The sequence below is a fragment of the Grus americana genome, chromosome 4 (assembly GCF_028858705.1).
Source record: "Grus americana isolate bGruAme1 chromosome 4, bGruAme1.mat, whole genome shotgun sequence".
Taxonomy (NCBI): Eukaryota; Metazoa; Chordata; class Aves; order Gruiformes; family Gruidae; genus Grus; species Grus americana.
The window spans coordinates 17,475,421-17,498,473 of NC_072855.1; the positions used below are offsets into that span (position 1 = coordinate 17,475,421).

General features: G+C 41.6%; 2 protein-coding genes across 2 annotated transcripts; one reads left to right on the plus strand and one right to left on the minus strand.

Moving 5' to 3' along the window:
- Nucleotides 1-3,173: 3,173 nt before the first annotated feature.
- QDPR (quinoid dihydropteridine reductase) lies at nt 3,174-13,616 on the minus strand. Its single transcript, XM_054823190.1, has 7 exons — nt 13,442-13,616; nt 13,170-13,262; nt 11,643-11,739; nt 10,618-10,758; nt 8,128-8,236; nt 6,034-6,117; nt 3,174-4,037 (listed from the first exon to the last, which is right to left on the minus strand). The coding sequence occupies exons 1-7, from the start codon at nt 13,526-13,528 to the stop codon at nt 3,929-3,931; spliced, it is 720 nt and encodes a 239-aa protein (XP_054679165.1). The 5' UTR covers nt 13,529-13,616; the 3' UTR covers nt 3,174-3,928.
- A 28-nt stretch (nt 13,617-13,644) lies between these two features.
- Nucleotides 13,645-21,128, plus strand: CLRN2 (clarin 2). Its single transcript, XM_054823191.1, has 3 exons — nt 13,645-15,076; nt 19,532-19,711; nt 20,147-21,128. Exons 1-3 carry the CDS (start codon nt 14,824-14,826, stop codon nt 20,410-20,412), a joined length of 699 nt encoding a protein of 232 aa, XP_054679166.1. The 5' UTR covers nt 13,645-14,823; the 3' UTR covers nt 20,413-21,128.
- Nucleotides 21,129-23,053: the final 1,925 nt, after the last annotated feature.

Genomic DNA, 23,053 nt, shown 5'->3' on the forward strand with positions numbered 1-23,053 from the left:
CTTACTTGTTCTTTATTAAAATCTACTTTTTTCTAAATCTGTAGGAGAAAAAAAATATGCATAGCAAATGGACTGTCCCTGCTGCCACAGCATTCTAGCAAAGACGTATTTTGTCTCTGCACGTTTGTATCTGATGCTGTGTGCAACAGCCGCCCCGCTTTGGGGTAATTGCATCTATGCGTGTATGATGTACCATGTAACTGCATCATCTTTTCAAAGACACATTGGCTCAGGTCTGGAAACATCCCTTTTCTGAGAACAAGGGGTAGACTGCTACTCCTGTAAAAACCAGAATGCTAAGCACAAATGGGTTAGAGCATAAGGGCAGGACTGATCTGCGTGGCACGATTTGTCTTTTGTTTCTCCTCAGACCTCACTGATCATTTTCTTTAGTAAACAGCAGTATGCATCTTCAAAAGAAGGTTGTATAGAAAAGTGCCTTACTATACATGTAAATTTTTTAATATGACACCAGCTGTACAGTCCTAAATTAAAAAATGGTAAATTTAGCTGTTTATAGAAGAAATTAATAAATATTGCATTCTTTAAATTAAAGGAGGATAAACTACTTCTGTGGTATTACATCGTTGTTGATGGTGCCACCTAAATAGTAAAATACGCTGAACAATGCAGGGGTTCTCAGCAACACTGGAGTGGAAATTCATCAGGTACTGTATTTCTGTAAGAAGCACTAAGTTGTCCCTGCCCGTGGCAGGGGGTTGGACTATCATAGAACCATAGAATATCCTGAGTTGGAAGGGACCCATAAGGATCATCAAGTCCAACTCCTGGCTCCATACAGGACCAGCCGAATCAGAGCATATTGACTGAGAGCGTTATCCAGACACTTCTTGAACTCAGTCAAGCTCAGTGCTGTGACCACTTCCCTGGGGAGCCTGTTCCAGTGCCTGACCACCCTCTCGGTGAAGAGCCTTTTCCTGATATCCAACCTAAACCTCCCCTGTTGCAGCTTCATTCTGTTCCCTCAGGTTCTATCACTGGTCACCAGAGGGAGATCAGTGCCTGCCCCTTCGCTCCCCTTCGTGAGGAAGTTGTAAGCTGACTAGATGATCTACAAAGGTCCCTTCCAACCCAAACCATTCTGTGATTCTGTGAAAATCTTCACGACAGACCCGAGGTCTCCAGTTGCGTGTCAGCGTGTGTGTTCCGTGTGGATTAACTCCTGGCAGTTCCCACAGACTACATCTCTCCTCCTCACTGCAGCACCAACAGATCTCTGAGCCTGGCAAGCCTGGCATTTGCAGTGTTGAACGTAGTGGCTTTTTTTCCTAGACAATTACTTCACTGGAATAAAGTTTGTAGAGACACAGGACGGAGCTGGTCACATAAAGCCTCCTTTCCATTCAACTCCCCAGGTTAAATCTCTCACCTCTAGCAGCAAGCTTGACATACACGTGCAAACGCCTTCATTCCCACTCTCAAGCTTCAATAATGCCATTTTGGTATCTTTCCGCTCATACCTGCAACCGATAAAATTTAACAATCCAGTCAACAGCCTTCCATTCACAATTATATTTAACACTATTCACTGTTTCACAGTTAGCATATTCCACCACTCTTACATTGCTACAGTCAACACAGTATTTTTTCCAATAGCTCTATTACGGCTTCTCATCCAGTAGGCACCAGTGCAAGTTGAATGAGGACACTGGGGTAGACACCTTTCACGGAATGGAGAAATTGCTCACATTAACTACCCAGGTGAGGTCTCCAGGAGCTCAGCCACCCTCTCCTTGGCATAGCGTAGACACCTACCCTGTTCTCATGGCCCTCTCCCTCGTTGACACTGGCAGAGCATACCTGAAGCATCTAGGTCAGAACCACAGACTAGCCTCACGTTTTCCTACTGGGACCATCAGGTCTTTCTTGTGAAGAACGAGGAATCGATCTAGCTTCTGAAATGCACACATTGTACCTCGTCTTTTTGTGACCTTTTATTCTCTACCAAAATTTAAACCTGGTTTCCCTCTCTCCTCCTGTATAATCTCAGGATTGGTTAGTCACAACCTTCAACTTAATTCCATGTCACCCATTACCAGCCATTTGCTTTTCTCACCAGGTTGTTAATGATGCCATTAATAATTAAAAGCCCCCCGTAGCCCTTAGCAAATAGAAGATTCTCTGCTCATCTTAGTCCCATTTGCTGTGATACCATCTTCTGCCATAGCAAGTTCTGCAAAAGTATCCATGAGCCATACAGCCTGCTAGGTCCTTGGCCCTGTGCTGTTATCCAGTGGTACAAATGCACATCTGGAACCCCAGCTGTGCTCCCCTCACCATTCGAAAGTTTGATCTGCTCTTCAAGGAGCTTCTGAGGTGCAATTCAATAGCTGTTCACAAGACAAACACAGCAATTGAATGCAACTTGGAAATTCAGCTAGCATGGCACAAGGAAGCCTTCAAATCATGCAAGCTTGTCATATGATGGCTCTGCCCTTTTCCAGAATAATCCAGTAACACCTTAGTGTTTCATTCCTGATCAGTGCCTCATGGGTTTTGTCTGTACCCTTAGCCTGTAGAAAGTGCTGGCCAAATAGCATGGCTGCCAGTCTTCCATTTAAAAATCAAAAGCAGCTTCATGAATTCACAGTTCTTGACAGGACAAAAATTCCTCCCTCTACCTTTGCATCCAGCAAAACAAGATGAGTAAAAGGACAGTCATACCCGAAAAGGCAATCAGGCAGCCATATGACCCTGTTAAAATCAACATGGGCACACGAGCTTTTCCGAGGGGGAAGAGGGGAAGGTTTCCTGACTCATGGCAATAAATTGTCCCCAACACAACCCTGAAGTGCATAGAGAGAATGTACATACAAGTTTGCACATTCAGCTGTTTTCAAGGTGTTCCAAAACCACCTGACAGTACTGATTCCATGTAAGCCTACACTCAGAACAGGCAATACTTTCACTCTGCAACCAAACCGTATTTCCACATGATGTAGCTGGATTAAAGAAAACATCTGCTCCAGCTGGAGGCCTGCCTCTGGCAAGGCTGGTAGCTCTCCTGCGCTTCTACCACAGAAGTGTATTTTACGCAGCATGATCAAAAGGAAATAAGTAAAAAATTAAGTCCTTTGCCATAACTGAACTGCAAGTTCAGTTAAATTCATTGTTATCCAAATATTTGGATTACAGTGATGGAGACACCCCAGTACATAAAACAATATACATTTATTTAGCACAAAAAGTTCCATAATCAAATAGAAGTGTGTGTATGCTTTTTCTAGTACTTCTTTACAGCACTTGGCTTCTTCAAAAAGTAAAGAACCATTATGACTAACACAGAGACATACTAATCATTTGGCAGAACAACTGTTTTATCCTACAACTGTAGGCCTGACAGCAGCTTATAAACTGTAAGGCAAGTCAAGAACTCCTCCTCACGTGAGTAATCTCCATACAGTTCCATTAACTCAAGTGGAACATCCACAAGAAAAATGTTACAAGACTAGGACATTATCTATGACTGCAATGTTTCCTAGAATTACAGCCAACATAATATGCAGGGGCGGTGTTATATTCTCAGACAGAAAAAGACAGATAGACTACTGAAAGATTCACAATAAATTGCCAGAAACACTGAGAAAAAAAATTCAACCATTACGTACATAATTAAGCACAATTCCCATTTCAGAGACAACAGGTAAGACGACATATAATGCTCAGAATTAGGACACCTACAGACTTTAAAGCCTGCAGCTTTCATTTAGAGACACATACTTGATACTTGTTGGTAAACAAATGCTGATAGCTCACAACTGACAGCACAGAAATATTACTTGAAATCTGGTTCCATTAGTGACACAACTACAATCACTGGATACAGAAGACCATCCAGATTATACTGGCAGACAGATTTTCCATAGCTTCTCCTTTGCTGAGGTTCCACTGCCTGAAGTGACTGACATCAAAGATGTGCTGCTGCAACTAGTTCAGTCTTCCCTCCTGTAGTTATCACCTGGATTAGACTCCCCGAGTTTGGTCGATTCTTTCCTGTTATCCAGTTGTAAAAGGTTCTGTTTTAAAATAAATGGATAAAACAGGGTGAGGAGGAGGACAAGAATAAATACCACTATCAGGTACATTGATGGGAAGCATAAAATAAAAGCCTATTACTTTTCCCTCTTTTTCTGTTGCCCTCTCTAGTGATTTCCATGTGTGTTGGAAGCTAGCAAAGAGATCACTGGATTGAGACCCTCAGAGCTGGACAGAGGCCCAAAGAAATCCGTAGCACTTTACAGCGCACACAGGATTTTCAGAACATCTCAAAAGGAAAAGGCCAGGAGCTTAAAATGTCAAAGTGGCAAGCTGAAGTGGCAAGTTTTTTCCAAGTTAAAAAAAAAAAAAAAAAAACCAACTTGAAAAAGGGAAGGAGAGGCTACTTACATTGCCTTTATAGTATATATCAGAAACACAGGTTTCTGGCTAAAACAGAGTTGCTAAACTTATTACTCTGCCAACAGGCCATTATAACACTTAGATATTTAACTGTGAAAGTGATCTTGGCAGAAGCAGAGAAAGCCCCAAGACATCCAAAATAGTGCCAAGTGAGATGTAGTAGGTAGAACACCAGTACGTTCCTTATCAAAATGTAATACAAACTCCTTACCCAAAATATGACAAAGTGCAGTATATTTTTCAGGTCCGTCAACCCTTCCAATATTGCAGACATAGCAACTGCCATATTGGAACATCCTGGTACCTGACATAATGGCTTCCAGGGCACAAAATTCAAGTGCCATATAGGAAAAGATTTCCTGCATCCTTCCCAAGATGCAGATGTTACCAACACACAACAATGTTGGATGCTTTTCCTCCACAGCCAGTGAGATTTTCAGTTTTCAAAGATGGATTTAAAGTTTAGGGAATTGGAACCCAAGAAACAAAACAAACCAACCTAATTCTCCAATAAGAAAAAAATACTTAAAAGTTAAAATTAAAAAAATGAATTTGTAAAAACATAACATCTGGCTAAGCAGTCTCTGGAGCACAATAAATTAAAGATCTTGTTTTGAACATTTTTAGGCCAACAAAACTGAATTGATGGGGCCCTTTTAATGGCCCACATCAAACAGCTGCGTAGGCTTCTAGCAACAAGAACCATTTCCCACTCAGACATCCAACTTTAAAAAAAAAAAAAAAACAAACAAAAAAAGGAAATCTCATGTCAGAACTAAACTACTCTCTGAACAATTAGCAATAGGGAAATCCAATTTCAGTGTCAGTTCTGGAAGACTTTAAACATGTAAGAGTAAAGCCCTTTACGATGTATGAACACAAATTCATCTTTTTTTCCTCAAAGAGGCAAGACAGTTATGTCCTTATTTTCTTCCTTATGACAGCTCACCCTCAGCAGAATCTTTGCTACTCTCCATCACATCACCGAAAGCAGTTACTTACGCTGCACCTTCTCTAACTGAGAGGAATCAGAAGCAGTAAGCCTTATAATCTCAGCCTGCTGTTACCTAAGCTACAGTTGAAGTTCAGCATTTTGCTGTCATTCAGGACAAGCCTTTGTGGATGATGGGAAAAAAAAATAAATCTTGATTCAATTTTTCTAAGCAAGAGCCAGGATTTTGCCAGTTGAGAGTGGTGAACTTACACACCATAGACTGAGCAGTGAAAAGGGTTTAAAAGAAAAAAAAAATCCCACCAAACTTTACATGCCTTTTTGCAGTTTAGCTTTAAGCCAGACTACTGTCTCCTGCATCTGCTGTCTGCAATTTAATTTGTCTACAGGCTTTATGAGATTCTCTGGCTTCCAACTGCTTAAGGCTATCTCCCTTGTCAGAATAACTGGTGTAGAGACACTGAAATTGACGGAGTTGGGCTAATTTTGTCCAGTTAAGAGGCCTGTGCAATAAACCCAATCTGATTTAGAAACCTACACAATGGGGAGGTGAGGGAGGAAGAAAATCCACCCAAATCCAAGACGGCTTTTTAGAAAGAACATGCAATAAGATGCAGCAGCAAGAGGGACAGTGGGGAATTGCTTATCACATGGATACTCACTCAGCAATGAATTCTAAGGGTGTCCAGGAGCTGAAATCTGCGTCAGGCATTGATTTCCTGTTTGCTGGTGTATCTAAGGTAACCCTGTGATTAAAAAAGATAACTCTTTTATTTATACATCATGAGTCTGATAAGCACCACCTGCTTCTATTCATTGCTGTAACATATGCTTGACTTTTATACCACATGGTATGGATCTCCCTTGCATCCTCTACATGTGTTAACAGCATATAGCCATCAGTTTCAACCTATAATTCCTCACCTTCCTGGCTGGCTGAAGACATCCAGCCCACTAGGCCAATCGCCCAGCCCGCAGCTCCCTCCCAGTCTCCATCACGCAGACAGGGAACAGCAGTAATATGCTTGTTCACATGGGCTGCTTGTTCAACGCTCTCCACGAGCCAGCAGTGTGCCCTCATGGCCACAGTGGCCAATGGTACCCTAGGATGCATTAAGAAGAGCATGACCAGCAGGTCAAGGGAGGTTATCATCCCTCCCTGCTCTAGTGAGGCCACATCTGGAATATTGCGTCCAGTTCTGGGCTCCCCAGTTCAACAAAGACAGGGAACTACTGGAGAGAGTCCAGTGAAGGGCTACAAAGACAATTAGGGGACTGAAGCATCTCTTGTATGAGGAAAGGCTGAGAGAGCTGGGACTGTTTAGCCTGGAGAAGACTGGGGGGATTTCATCAATACTTATAAATATCTCAAGGGTGGATGTCTAGAGGAAGGGGCCAGACTCTTCTCAGTGGTGCCCAGTGACAGGACAAGGGGCAACGGGCACAAACTGGAACACAGAAAGTTCCATCTACGCATGAGAAAAAACTTCTTTACTCTGAGGGTGACAGAGCACTGGAACAGGCTGCCCAGAGAGGTTGTGGAGTCTCCTTCTCTGGAGATATTCAAAACCCACCTGGACACAATCCTGTGCAACATCCTCTAAGTGATCTTGGCCTAGCGGGGGCGGGGCGGGGGGGTTGGACTAGATGATCTCCAGAGGTCCCTTCCAACCCCTACCGCTCTGTGAATCTGTGACTGCACAGCACGTACGCACTACACCCATGCTTTCAAACAGCCTCATGCCAGCTGCAAGTGCAGAGGTACAGTGCACAAGCATAGGAAGTTTTGACTTAGATGATACATATTTACTACAGGTAAATATGTATACATACAATGATATCAACGGGTCAACTTCTCACAATGCTCTGAGATGCTGTTAACAATCCAAAGTATAATTATGCTCTCAAGAATTCACTCAAGAACAGTTTTGCATGAGAAGGTACAGAGTGCTCGAAAGTCCAGCCATCTTTGTGTCTGTCTGTCAAGCTCTGTAGAAAGTGATGTTAATTATCCAAACACTTTTAATGTCATTGCTGTCTGACCTGAAGAATGCAGGTGGTGTTCCAAATCCCTACACGCAACTCTTTAGTCTTAAGTTTTGAGTCCTGAACTAGATATGGACCTGGCAAGAAAAATACTTTTAATTTTTGCAGCAGAACTGACAAATTTAGACATAGTGAAGACATACTAGGCCATCCACTTTTTACCAGCTTTCCACATCAAAAAGAAAGCTGTAACAGGCAAATACAAGCTAAACTTTTTCTTTTCACAGATTCTCAGAGTGACCCAATTTTACTGATCAAGCACAGATATGCAGCACCTTATGAAGAAACATCTTTAACCAAGTCAAAACTTGTCAAGTAATCCTTTACTTTATTATTATCACACAGCTAAGTCTAAAGCTGTGCTGAATAGCTCATCTCATTTTCAGAGTTCTGTCTATACTGGGGGAAAAAAAAAAAATAGATCACATGTTAATGCATGGCTATAAAGTGGTTAAAAGTGAATCAAATTTTAATCCTAACATCCACTACTGTTTTGCAAAGGGAAGAAAAGAATTGAATCACTTCTAGGGTGGCCTGCACATCATTATGTTCATACATTCAAGATGTCTCCTTTCTCTGTGAAACTAAGCAGGTCTGAGAAGCTGTTTGTGTACTGTGAACAGGACACCGCAAACATATCCACGTGACTCTAGGTCACAGTAGTAATTAAACAAAACAACGCAGGCAGAGGCAACTACGCAACCACTTACGGTAAAATGGCAACAGCAGCAGAACCAGATGGCAAACCACTATTGGCCCCGGCTAAACTCTGACAAAGCTGGTGCACTGCTCCTTTGGCCATGCCGTAGCCAATCATCCCTAACAATTAAAAACAAGCACATTAGAGCACAATCAAAACAGCTCTCACTATCATCAGTAGTATGATAGAAACTCAGATTGTCTGATGAATATTAAGACCACTTACCACAGCCAGAACAGAATCAGACTTTTAAAACATATCAAAACATACATATTAAAAGAAAAAAGGAAAAAAAGAAGACAGAAAGCTCATACTAAACATCCAGGAACTACCACAGAACTCTGTTTACTCAGCACTGCAGAAATAAGCAGCTTAGCGAGTTAAATATGCTTAGTTATTGTATCCTGAAGGTTGGGACCTACAAGACTAACTTTACTAATCTAATAGAGTAAGCGTGAAGATGTTCATAGTCTCTAATAAGGCAATCATCCATTAATTTTAATCATACAACTAAGGTATTTGCAGGTTTGGACCCAAACAGATACAGCTCGCTTCTCTCCAGAACTGTAATTCGCTGGGTCAGCATCCCAAGTCCAACAGGCTCTTTGGAGAAAACTACAAACAACCTCTCATGGTAGAAAATTACTAGATAACCTGCAGGTAAAGCAAACTTCTTCCTAAATGCTGTTGCTTTCTAGGCAGACAGCATTTAGCAGTGTAAGAACAACAGGAATGCGAGCGTAAGGTACACTGGTGAGGTACAAAATCTGGACAATCAGGGTGCCACACATCAGAGATGTCCCATAGTCTCTATCTGCCATGCAGTCTAGGCACAGATGAAGCACATAAGAAAAAATAAATGTATTTTGTCTGCTAAAACTGGATGCCTTTCTACCCATCTATATAACTACACAACCTCTTTTTGACATTCCTGAGGAAGCATTTTCTATCAAAGTTACAAAAGTAATTTTGCATTGCAGAAGTGTTTCCATTATATTCAATTAGAGATACAGTGTAACATCCATTTTTATGAGGAGGAATCATGGGCAGCAGTAGCTAACTTATTTTATTGTTACGATAAAAATATTTGCATCTCAATTTTATTCCCCTTGTCTCATCTAGACCAAACATAGCAAGACTTCTTAAACCTTCTCATGCTTCTACATTTCTTAGCCATCCCTGTCAGACTGCTTCTGTAACCATTTATATAATCTTCAGTATTCTTCAATTTGTATTATGTAAGTCAACATTTTCACACAGGGGAAGAAAAATGACACTAACAGCAAACAAGAAAAAGATGATTCCTTCCATAATGGCTGGTAGTAACAAGCCTAACAAGTCATATTTGCAAAAGTTGAGTAACAGTTCTTTCCCAATTCTTCCTGATGTTAATAAATTGCATGTGTTTGCCCAAAGCACTGCTGTGTTTTTATAAAAAATCCAGGCTCATTGAAACCAGCTGGTTCAAAACATGAAAGCAAATCACTTTGATTCCTGTGTTGTGGTCCCTACCTCCCAAAACTACCCAAACAAAACCATGAAAGTTTGCCAGAGTTCACATTTTTTTCATTTGTCTATGGTCAGTCAGTAGTACACAGTAAATTATTCATCTGCTTATTCTCATAAAATAAGCCTTTTATCTTCAGACTATGCCAGATACAGCTGTAAACATAGAAGATAAATCATTACCTAGCATATTTTTCCTGAACAGTGTTAGACACAGCTTTCAGGAATATTCATAAATTTTATAGTAAGTTTTAAAATGCTAGTATCTGTGTCTCATCAAAATATTGTTGAAGTCACACTAATAAAAGATCGGGGAATAAGAGTATTTGCCTCAAAAAACTTTCCTCTCCTTGCCTGTAGGCTTGTGTGCCAGTGCTTTTTTTTTTTTTAATTGTAAATTGCTCCCAGATTTCTTCCTCCATGCAGACCAATGTGGCGAGGAGAGAGATGAAAAAAGTCAATAAAGTTCACATTAAGTAGCTAGTGGAGGGCAAAGCCAAAGGTCAACAAGCTTATCTATATCTGAAGCAAAGGTAGAATGGAATCAGAACACGAACAGGACAAGTACATTTAACAGAATCAGCCGAGTCATCAGCAATGAAAAAATTGGGCAATTAAGGACTCTGCCTTTCAGAACACGAATAGGAGATTTAACTTTATTCAAGCACCGTACTTAAAGCTCGCTATGTGCTTCTACTCTTCATTATTTTCCAAACTTTTTTATGCTGTATCACGTATTAGCCAAGTACATTTCACCAATGCACGTCAAATATTATTTAAATACTGATTCTATCTGTTTGCACTCCAGCTTCAAGAGATTCAGTATTGCTACCTGTAAAATTACACTTTCCTGAAGTGTTTCAGCAGCAATTTTCCATTTGCACTAGATGTCAAGAAAACAGGGAGTGAGACTTAGTCTGAGCATTTTTGTTTGTGAAGCAATAGATAGCTATAACCGCTGACGTCCCAGCGGTTATCATGCATTGTGTTTTACCTGGGGTTCCAGACAAAGCAGCTTGAGCTCCTGTCAAAGTCAGGAGGCCACCTTCTTTCAGATGTTTTGTGGCTAGGTGGCTGGAAATCGTGGATGTCCAAACGCTCTGCTTCCACATCAGATCACAGTTTTTGTATAAAGCTGATTAGGAAGACAATTAGTAAGGAAATTAAAGTTAGAAGTCTTCTATCTTTTAGTTAATTTCACTGTCGCACAGAGTGCAACAGCACTATGCAACACGACTACGAAAACATGCTTTCTAACATTTTCTACTTCAATATATATAATGCAACTCTATAAACATATTCACTGTGGTCTAAGTGTGTACGTTATATTGTTTGTCTTTAAAAAGAAATCTTTGCCTGGAATGTCTCAACTGGAAAGGGAAAAAAAGGACACTTTTTACCAGATTTACTCCAGATAGAAAACAGGCTTTTTTTTTTTTTTTTTGCTTGTATCTCTACACTAGTGGGTAAAGTATAAAATTTCATTATGAATATTACATGTTTAAAAGCTCTTTTTTTGTTTTTAAACAAAAGGCTTTTTTCTGTAGCATGATTTCAGGTCATTAGACAGCTCCTTCCAATACTGTATTGCACAGTAATAGCTCAGTGAACTGCAGGAGGAAACTGAGGTTTTATGCATAAAGCAATGAATTAGGAAACAACATCAATGTTCCTAACCAGCCACTGTCTTATGTAACTTGCCTGACACAGGGAACCTCGGCAAAAGTTACTTCATAGATAACAACTCTGAACTCCTTCATAAAGCGCATCAAGATTTTTCCAATGAACGTCGGTGCATCAAGACGTATTACTGAGAATACTAAGCACTGTGCAAATTTAACAGCAAAAATTCAGAGAAGCTCTAAGTAGTATTGTGACTGAGCTATTTTGTACTTTTAGGCTCATGTCCTCTTCTGGACTCAGGAAGAAAGATGATCTCAAATATCTGTATTGCCATGACTTTTAAGGATTCTTCTCGGATTTTACGTGTTGACTAGCATGCGTGTACCAAAGGCTTACATTTAGCTTTGGCGCTGCCTCCAGCCCATCCTCCTGCTACACACAAGATGGCATCCACCTTTTCTTCCCCAAGAAGTTTTCCAACTTCTGTTGTCACCTTCAATACACAGAACAAAAACATATTGAAAACACTGGACTGATAAAGTAAAGGAGTGAATATCAAAACTGCCTTAAAGTTGCTTTTTTCCAGTTACGTAGCTGAGTAACTCAACACACAGCAGTTTAAACAGCTGCAGAAAATTAACATTTGTGATCCATGAACTTAATTGTGTTGAAAGATAACTATAGATGAAAGTCAGACCATACAGTGTGTGGTGTCACTGGAAATAACTGATTTGAGGAGGAATTGAAAAATCTAACCCTTACCTATATCATTCACAAAAAATTTTATTTGTGACTTACTTTTTGACAGGTTCTTCTCTGGGTATGGTGCTGTTTAATATGGGAAATGAAATTCCAGGTCTGACCAGGACTATTGGTGTCACTTTTGATGACAGCGCAAGAAATGAACAACTAAAGATCAGCCTTCTTATTGCTTCTATCTAGACCACAACCACCAGTTTGAGCCTGACCCCTAAATTTGAGTTTGTATGCTTTTAGATATCCAGTATCTTTTTCAAATATAAGACTTCACAGACGGTAATGAATTTGTTGGCTATGAATTTTCTCTGTCAAAGTGAAAAGCAAACAATCCATTGCTCAAAAAAAGAAAAAAATCCACTGGTTTTTACAAAGGCTTAGCACTGAAAAATATATTGTAAACATTCTATATTACTCTTTAAAAGCCTTAAGAGTTGTGTAGATATAAAGAAAACATATTGGCTAATGATTCAGTTCATCACTTAGAGAAATAGGTTCAAAAGTTTAAAGTTTTTTTTTTTTTTTAAAATCCTGTATCTTGAGAAGAAAGCAAACCAGCTTTTAAGCTAGCTTTGAGTCTGCCCACGTTTACCTTGGTGGAAACCAGTGCACTCTCTAGGGATCCCATCGGGGCTTAGGGTTGCATGCTTGGAGTATACAGTCTACCTACACACGTTTAGGACAAGAAAGAAGTGTTTCATTTTATCATGTCCTACTCCATCTTCACTATACTTGTCTGATTCAGGCCGTGACTTTTCAAGTCACCAGGAGAAAAGCAATGCAGAACTGCCTTACGTGCTGAACCTCCATAATCGCAGGTCAAACTCCTTCTGCACACTCATTCATACATGCATGCAGTCAAAAGGAAATTACCAAAAAATGAAAAAGAAGCAAGGAGCAGAAGCTGGGACCTTCTGGGTCAGGGTACTGCAGCAGGACCGCCACCGGCCAGGCTCCTGAGCCCCACAGCGGCGGCTTGGTGCCTGAAACCGGACCCATCCCCACAGCCGCCTTCCTCACTACGGTTACTACAGTGGCGGGCAAGGGGCGAATGGCGGAAAACACGACGGGAGGCCGGATGCATCCCTTCCACAGCCGCGCCCGGAGAGGGCCGCCACAGGCCTCCCAGGCAGCGGATGCCCGGCCCACCCCCCGACGCTGACCCACCTGCTCAGCCTGGTCGGGGAAGGAGTCGATCACCCCCACCACCACGTTGGCATTGGCGTCCTCGTTCTCCGCCAGGTCGATGCTGGCCACCCACTGCCGCGGCGAGAGGAACGGCGCGTCAGCGACCCGCTCTCCGGAACGCCTCACGCTGCCCCGCTGCTCGGGCGCTCTCCCGGCGGCTGGCTCCCCCCGTGGGAGCCCCGTCCCAGCGGGGTAGCAGCGCTCCCCTCGGCGGGGCTCCCCGCCTCGCCACCCCCCGGACCGGCGCTTACCCAGTTCCTGGACTTGAAGTATCGCACGCACTGGGATCCCAGGGCCCCTCTGCCCCCATACACCAACACCCTGCCCACCGCTGCCATGCTCGCTGCCGGCCCGCCGCGGTCTGCCTCTAGCTCCGGCACTGCCTCGGCTCGCCGCCCGGCCGGCCCCGCCCGCGCATGCGGACTGCTCCCCGCGGGGGGCGGGCTCAGGGCAGCAGCGCCCGGCCGTAGATGGCTGAGGGGGGCAGATCCTGCTGCTGCCTTGCCGGAGCCGGGAGGAGGGAAAATCCCGGTACCTCGGCCGAGCCCCAGCCCGCCCGCGCCCTAGGGCTCAGGCGGTACCGCCGCGAGACTTTCGCCTCAGGAAAACTACCACTCGCGGCTCCTCCGGGCCTTCAGACCCTGGGCCTGGCTCGGGGCGAAAGCCGGCGGCGTGCCCGTGTCGGAGTGCGGGTGTCGGGCGGGCACCCGAACCCTGCCCGCCTCCCCCGGCCGCACGCTGCCCCTCCCCAGCTGGCCTGAGCTCTAGCGGCGGACTGTGTTACCTGCCCCCAGGGATACTGCCGAGACTAATTAATTAGTGGTCATAAAGGTCCCTGCAGGTCTTCTGTAGCAGTAACCGTAGAAGTGCAGGCAATTACAGCCGGTTTCCTTTAGCACCCCTGGATCGCACCTGTATTTTGAGTTGCGCCGCTTGCTTCGGTCCCTGAGCCCCTGGGCAGGTACGGCCCAGGAGCCGCGTGCGTCCCGGTTTAATTCCGAAGACTCGTACGTGAAACCTCGGCATCGTGAAACATCATTAGCGTATCTCGGCTAACAGGCTTAGAGATGGAAGGGCAGCGCTCCGGGGCGCAGGGACAGCCCTGGCAGCGCCGAGAGCAGTGACATTTAGAGGCAGGGCGGGAGTAAGCGCTGGGAGAAGGCTGAGACGCCAGCAGAATCCGACTGCCAAATTCTGTGGTTTTAATGCTTTGTCCCTCGCACGCGGCTATTTACCCACGTTTTTAATAATCTGAAAACCTGGATTCGACTCCTAATTTTCTTCCCATGAGGTTACAGTAAAGAACTTGATGTCATCTGAGCAGGACAATTAAACCTCTGATGAAACATTAGCCAGGGAATAGATATAGGATTACTTTCTGCAGAAACAAGCATCGCTGCACTACGGTGTACTGAAGCTGTTACTTGCAACCATTACAGGATGTTGTTGCAGCAAAATATATTTTTGACTTGATTTTTAATCGTACAGATTAATTTCTGGAGCTACAAAATACAATGAGATGTATTTTGAAATTCCTGCTAGTCATTTGTGGATTTTGGAGCATGAGGAAAAATGGGAAACATGCCTGATCACTGCAGAGAGGCCTTGGAGATGATTCCTTGAAACCACTAGGATGCCTGGCTGCTTTAAAAAGACTTTATTTGCCTTGGCTTCTCTGATAAGTTTTGCGTCTTTTCTCTTGATTGTTGTTGCAATGGGGATCCCAAAGTGGATGACAGGAAAGATCCTTTGCAAAACAGGAGCTGATTTGGTCAATGCCACAGATCCAGAGCTGGTCAAGTTCATTGGAGAAATTTACTACGGACTCTTTCAGGGCGGCAAACTACGCCAGTGTGGGTTGGGTGGGCGGCGTTCCAAATTCACAAGTAAGTACAATTTTGGTTGAATCATTAACCTAATGTCTAGTTCAACTTTAAAAGCAGTCTATTCTGTTTACAGAACTTATAGAATGCGAATTATTATTATTATTATTATTATTAAATTTCTATTTGTGGCTGACTTGTGGTCTTCATGGTTTGGGATCTGAGTGTGAATGTAAAATCTCTTTCATGTCAGGCTAGCTTTTTTCTTCTAGTTATGTTCTGTAATCCTGGAATCAAGATGGGGAAAAAAATCCCTACGGCTAGACTGAGGGTTTCCTTTTAGTCTTGTGAAGGGAGTGAAAATAATTTGGACATGACCTGTAAATCATACTTTCCCTTTGACTGACACTTTCCTATGCCAAGTGTTGCCCTGCAATCTCTCTGTGCAGCTGTCCTTGCCTTCTCTGTTGAACTCCTGACTTTTTTTTTTCCTTTAAGAAGTAGAGATTTATTTAGCTGGCCACATTTCTGTATTTCTGTAGCTGTCCTAATGCAGATGTCTTCCATAGCAGATACTCCTAACTTTATTAACATGCTGAAGAAATTTTTACCTTCTCTTCTGGTAACTTTGGAGAGAAAAAAATCCTTATCTCTTAAAAGATGTAGAAACTCTTATAAATGTATTCCTTTCAACTTGAAAGATTTTCTTGAGGTTTCAAAAGCACTCAGATGTTGATCTGTACTTTGGATGTCCAGTTTTCACACATCCTGTGCTGCAGTGAAAATGATACTTTGCATTGAAGATTTTTAGTTCGGTGTGCAGATCCACTGTAACTTAAGCCAACATGAGTTGAAGCTGCTGCAGTCTCACCCTCTCCCTGGCCCACAGCAATGCTGTCCTGCCCCATTCTTCACAATGGTTCTGATAGTTATTGTGGTGAGGTAGTTCAGGAACTCAACCTGGCCAAAAAATTAACCTACCAAAAAAAAAAAAATAGTTTCCCTTAAGATCATGGCTGACTACACAACTGCACAAGCATCACTATAAAAACTTGAAGGGAGGCAGGACTGTCGGAGTTCAGAGGGAATGGAGAAGAGGACCAGAGCGACCTCAGCTTAGATCAGCATGACCAGTTGTTAAGCTGTGGTGAATTTGGGCTAGTCGCTTTTACAATAATCGAGTCTTTCTCAAGCTCTGACTGCAGCTGCAACTTCATGACATGGACATAGCAGTCATGCTCAAATGCTTTGTCTAGTGAGTTTGAAGGGCTGGCAGACAGGCCATCAGGTCAAAGCTCTTCCAGCTCTGCTTCTCTTCAGGACATTTGGAAATACAGTCCCAGTTCTTTCACCCTATCCTGTCAGACAGAATGAGGAAAAAGTAGCCAATGCCCTTTAAATGTCTGTACAACTTTCTGGACTCTTTAATAAACTTTCTGATTAATTACTGTGTAACCTGAGAGGAAGGCCTAATGTCCCACCATCACTCCAGACTGCATCAATACATATTTGGAGGACATGATCCTATACTCCTTAAACAAAGCTCCCACTGAAGCTAGTAACAATTCTTCCTGTTAGAACTGTAAAATTGGGTCATTAAGTGCAGTGGGCACAACCACGCCTCTAGGTAAATAAGTGTGCCAGAGATTTTCCCTTTTAAATACTTAAATAGGTCTAGCATGTTTGAAACTTTCACAATACTGGTTTCAAAATGGTATCATGAGAGTACACAAAGCTGTTAAATACTTTTGCACAATGGCCAACAGGACGTCTGGGATTATGGGTCTGCCTTGACTTTTTTTGCTTTGAATGTCCCCCTTAATCACCAAGCACTCTGAACTTGCTGGGGAGCTAGACATGGGAGACTTTTCCTGTGGAATGCGTTAGCATAAATGGACTGCGCAGGCAGCACAGAGGAAGACAGAAAGCTAGCACCTCATAGGCTGCAGTACTGCAGTAGCTCTGACACTCTGGAATTCCAAATCACAATAATATACGGTTATTAGTACATGGCCTTTCACTGCGTTAACTTTCACTAGAGTAGGCCTGCAGCTGGCACGCTCTCTTTTAACTGGGACAGTGACAGCATGATTCAGTTGCTGTAATCGGTGTCCAGTGTCATTTTAGACTCCTCAGGGTGTATCACCTGGCCTCCAGCTGCTTTGGAGGTGTCCCATAGATAGTGTGGCATGTATGTTAGACCCACAGGGTTGTTCTGTTAGCCCTATGGCATCTAAACTGGCATAAGATGCTTGTTTTCACAACTGCATCAAGCCCTGAGAACGAGCTGGGGAAGCCAGGCATTTTCCCTGTGCATAGCAAACACAGCTGGAATGTGTTAGGAGCCTCCATGGCAATATCCTTCCAGAGGATTCTATTTCTGCGTACTAAGTCAGGCTCACTGGTCAAGTCTTTGGGACTTGGCTGAGAGCCTCAGAAAAAAGGCAAGAGAAACTTTACAACCACCCTAAAAACTCTGCTGGTTTGTAAGAAAGCTAAATCCTGTGTGCCTTGTTACGCTGCCAGTTATTTCAGAGTAGAGTATTTCAGGTGAAAGGGACCTACAACAATCATCTAGTCCAACTGCTTGACCACTTCAGGGCTGACCAAAAGTTAAAGCATGTTGTTAAGGGCATTGTCCAAGTGCCTCTTCAACACCGACAGGCTTGGGGCATCAACCACCTCTCTAGGAAGCCTGTTGCAGCGTTTGCACACCCTCTCAGTAAAGATGCTTTCTAATGTCCAGTCTGAATGTCCCTTGGTGCAGTTTTGAACCATTCCCACATGCCCTGTCACTGGATACCAGGGAGGAGAAATCAGCACCTCCCTCTCCACTTCCCCTCCTCAGGAAGCTGCAGAGGAAGCTGCCTCTTGTCCCTCAAGAGTCACCAGCACCTCCCAGTTTGGTATCATCAGCAAACTTTCTAATGGTGCATTCAACTCCTGCATCCAAATCATTGATAGATGTATTGAACAGATGTATTGGCCCTAGAATTGAACCCTGAGGAACACCGCCGGTGACCGGTTGCCAGCCAAATATACATTCACTACAACCCTTTGAGCCCTGCCATTTAGCCAGTTAAGAAAGCAAGCTAGTTTCTGGCTTCCCATTTCTCATACAAACTTCTGATTCTCATTTACTTCCCTCCTTTCTTCTTGTTGTCGGAGTCTCTTCTGTAGCTCCCATGTATACCAGACCCAACTACAACCCCAGAATGAACTTCTGAAAAGGTAGAACTGTCAAATCATTATTTTTTTTTGTATGGAATTTGTACAGTTGAAGTTTTCTACATCATCTACTAGAATTCTGTCATGTCACAATGACCAAACTGTACGTCTGATATTCACTGTGACATCTACCAATTATTGCCGCCTACTTTTTATGTGGCTTGTTTGGATTTTTTTTCCAGTTATGCAGCATAGGAAGCATTCTGTTTATTTGTTTATAATATAATGTACCTTCTTTTTAGTAATTAGGCAGTTAGTTCTTCAAAACATGTATGAGTGTGCAGCGCTACACTACGTGAAGGGCTATTCTTGATCACCTTGTATTTTAGGATTCTTGTCGACAAGCCTCTCTCTTTCCTGTCCCTCAGCCTGTCAGCTACAGTTCCTTACTCACATTTCTCCTAATTCTGTTACTGAAAGGCTGCAGGATATGCTTATCCAGGTGCTGCACACTTCCCTGCTGCTGACCAATTTGGCCCTCCAACAGAGTAACTCTGGCTGTGAAGACAAACCCAAGATAGTTACCATTCTTTAGAGGCAGGCAAGCGACAGGCTGCTGAGGCTCATGCCTATAGCAAAACATGTGAGCACTTGACCTAAAGCCCACCCGACTGCAATACTTTATAAGCTTCCTACAGATGTAACTAAAACACTGCCAGATACCCAGAGAAGCATAAAGGGGGCATAAAGACTAGATGAGAAACCAAGAATGGAATCTGAAAGTGGAAACCTGTGGGATTAGGAAGTATGAAATCAGAGTAGATCTCACTGGAGCCATTACTAAAGAGAGGAAGAGACAGAAAGAAGAATAACATGAGAAAATAAACACAGAAAGGAGAGAGACTATTTTAGGTGGCAAGGGGCTGCCTAAAGGACTATCAGACTTCAAAGGGATGAGATTAAGAGCATGGGGCCGGAATGGAAAGCTCAAAAAAAGGACTTTGGGATGAAGAGCAGAGGTGGAGAAGAGACAGAAAAGAATGCAGCAGATGATACAGCAGCAGAGATAAAGACATTAACACAACTAGATAAATAAAAAAGCACTTAAGCCTGAATCCTTATTCACAGAACCTGTGTGAATGATTGTTCCTGTAGTAGAATATCCCTGATTTGTCTGATGTAGTGACAAATAAAGCATCATAAACTAAAATGTGTGTAATTACCTAAATTAATCACCTCTGTAAAAAAGTCTTGTTTAAGTATAATTTAAGTTTGCAACACCAGTACAGTGTGATGTTCATTGTTGTCAAGAAAAATTACACACTGAATAGATCTTTTTTTTCTTGACAGTTTTCCCACACATGGTGAAAAAGCTGAATACAGGCCTGCACGTGATGATTATAATGTTCCTCTGTGTGGCCATTTTCTTTTCTCTGGTCAGTTTTGGATTCTGCATTCTTAACGCAATAAAAGTTCCTTATCGGGCTATTAAAGGTCCAGCAGGGGTGTGCCTCTGGAACTTCCTTGCAGGTAAAATCATTTATTGGTATTCTTCATTAGTCACATTCATACAAAATGTTAGAAGTTCCTTCTCTTGCCTTACTAAATAGCCCCTCAACTTAAATAATTGTGAATAAAATGAAGGTAGTAGTGAATTCTCATCTATCAAAACAGAACTGTCAGGTGGCATCTCAGCTTATTGTGTCTTGTCAGCTTTTTACAGGAGCCGTGAATGCCAGTCTTTAGGTTCCGTATCACTGATAAAAGGACTTTATTACAAATGCTGGTATGATGTTTGGCCATACAATAAAGACTAAGCATTTGGAAGGTGTTTAAACCATGCCTAAGTCTATCCCTATTCTGTATAACGCTCCCTGTTGTATTCAGTAAGCCTTTCTGAAGGACAACCAAAATGTCTGTCTGGTTTTGACAACAATGGTGAATACTTCTTTCATTTTGTTGCAGGTGGATTTATAGCACTTGCAGTCACCAGCTTTATGGCTGCTGTGAAACTTCATCACCTCACAGAAAAAATTGCCAATTTTCGGGAAAATGTCTTTCAATTTGTTATCTTAGAAGAACGGTTTGAAGACTGTTTTTGGCTTTGTGTGGCAAGTGCCACAGCACATGCAGTAAATTTGCTGCTAATAGCCATTAGTGGGATTCATTTCCCTAAAATTAAGACTAAAACGGAAGAAGCAAATGTTACAGCAGAAGATATCATGTACTAATAAATCTACACAAAACTACTTTGGTCAAGTGAACTGTCATGATAGAAACAGCTTCTTGGCTCTTCAGCTTTTGATTTGGATGGATGATTGTGGTATAAACATGAGTAAAGATGTCGGTCTACAATACCAGCAATTAACATGTGTGGGAAAGTGAGAAAAACAAATGCTGCAAATATTTTTATTCTCAAAACTGACCAATATCTGCAGTGAATATATCCTGGTCACAGTTTTTAGAAAATTCACATTTTCAGATATTTTAGAAAAACTAAGGTGAAATATGATTTCATCAAAACCATCTTCTTTGTTTAGAAAGAAAATATGTGTATCGCAAATCTTTGATACTATAAGGTTATTTTTAAAACAGAAAGAATGGACATTTGCCAATTACCTTCACAGAATTATCTGGAAAATATTGAGAGGGCCATATAAGATATGTTTGATGATATTATATTGCATTGAAAAAGAAAACTTCATCATCTGTGAGGCTAAACTTAAGGGGAAGCACAGGCTAAGTATATGTGAAATGTTTTTAAAACAGAAATCAAACCCCACAAAGAAGTGAGAAAAGTAAAGTTCATGGGATGGTGGTAGACTATGAAAAAAAATTACTAGCTCCAAGACGAAGGTTTTATTGCAGCTTCTGGAAGTAAAGTAAACAGAATCTAAATAATAGTGCTTTTTGATAACCTGGAAAATAATAATCTGACAGATTGTCTTCAGAACCCTGTCAATTCTTATGTTTATCTGAAATCAAGTGGTGTATGATGAAACTATTAAAATGAATAAAAATGGTTAAATGGATGGAAAAGTTACTTTGTTTGGAAGTACCATAATTTTGACAGGCATTCAAACATTTGTTGGGTCACAAGTAATCAATATTTCAGAGAAAATAATATGTCATTAAGCATGTCATTTTAAGAATTTGACTACTATAGCAAACACATGCTAACCTTTTAGCAATAGAACCTACACATACCTGACGAATGACTTTGAATGAAGTTATCACCTAGATTAATTATTTTGCAGTGAGTTACTCTTCATCAGACCACTAGGTTGTGTAACTCTATTCTTGTGAAAAGTTCTTTGAAAAAAATAGGCACTTTTTTATGAAAAGGAATTCAAAGTGTTTTAAGAACGTCATGATATACAAAAATTACTTATTTTTTATTTGAAAAAACCTCTTCACAAAATTAGTATTGTAAGGGTCAAGTATTTTCAGAAGTACATAAAGCCATATTTTATGTACCCAAATTATTAGTGTTATCACTGAAGCGTGCACAACACTCAGTAAAGAAAGTTGCTAGAATCAGCTGATATTCAACATGTTTGCTGATTAGATCACTTATTTAGGTATTTAAATAAAGAATTATAATTCAGCTTAAGCCTATGAGTTTACTGTCTTTGGTCCAAATACTTATTTGGCATCATCTTTTTACTTTGTTTTCATCTAAAGACCAATGAAAACAGATGTTTTATGTAGTAAATTCTACTTTCACCTGGTATTCTTATAAAATCAGTTTTGCTGTTGTAAAACTCTATTCAAAGTACTCCATTTACATAGCAGACTCAAATCACTGTGTGCACTAAATGCTTCAGCAGTTTATGTACAAGCTCTGTGTGATGTAAGAAATGAAAATTATTGATGTCCTTTTCAGCACATGTGCAGCAAGACCAGCAGGCATTTGGCAATCAGTGGCCTAATTTCAGAAGAAATGTTATTAGCCAAACTCAACCTACAGATGTAATGAGCAGCATTTGTCACTGTAGTCCGTACCATTTCTGGTTTTGGTCCTACAAGTTTAGCAGGATTCTGAGTGAAATAGAAATTTGTGAGGGTGCTTCTTCAATAGGCCCTAATAATCTGTGATCTACAAGAAAGTGCTAGCCACATTTTTTTTTAGGAGCACTAAATTTTTTTTAAAGTCCCATAAAAATTTAAGAGACAGCTGGAAAGTTTTGATAAGTCTAGAGTACTGTTAGAATTTTAGCATAGAAGTGACTCAATAAGGCAGAAAAAGCAATTCCTAATTTATACCACCCACATACTTCACTGTTCTTTCAGTTTTACTGGTGCTTTCACTCAGTCTCTACCCTGGGCCACGACTCCAGGAAGATGGTGCAATACCCAGTACATGGACAGGCAGCAAACCACCCAGTCTGTGAAGGTACCTGAGGTGGTAACACCACAGTTCTGTCCAGAAAACTGTCCCCAGAGGCCTCTGTGGTAGCACCACCTTCACCTTCAAGAAAATTCTGAGTGGCTCTGAAATAGAAGACCTTAAACTGCAGTATAATTACAGAAATAGAAAATTAAATATTTGTCATTTGTAATTGTTTTATGAACATATAATTTAGAAGTAGTTGTTGTACAGAAAGAATTATATTGTAACATGTAACTTAGCCTTTACTAAATGTAATTCTCTTTGGAAAGTGAAAAGGAAGCAGATTTTAAAGTCCTCCATATAAAGTGATTGCTTTGGAAATGCTTTTCAGTAGTACTAATATGCATGTATTACAACACATTTTTCACACTGCTAATGAACTGCTTAATACCCCTGTGGTGGGTTGAGCCTGGCTGGGGGCCAGGTGCCCACCAGAGCCGCTCTCTCACTCCCCTTATTCACTAAACAGGGGAGAAAAG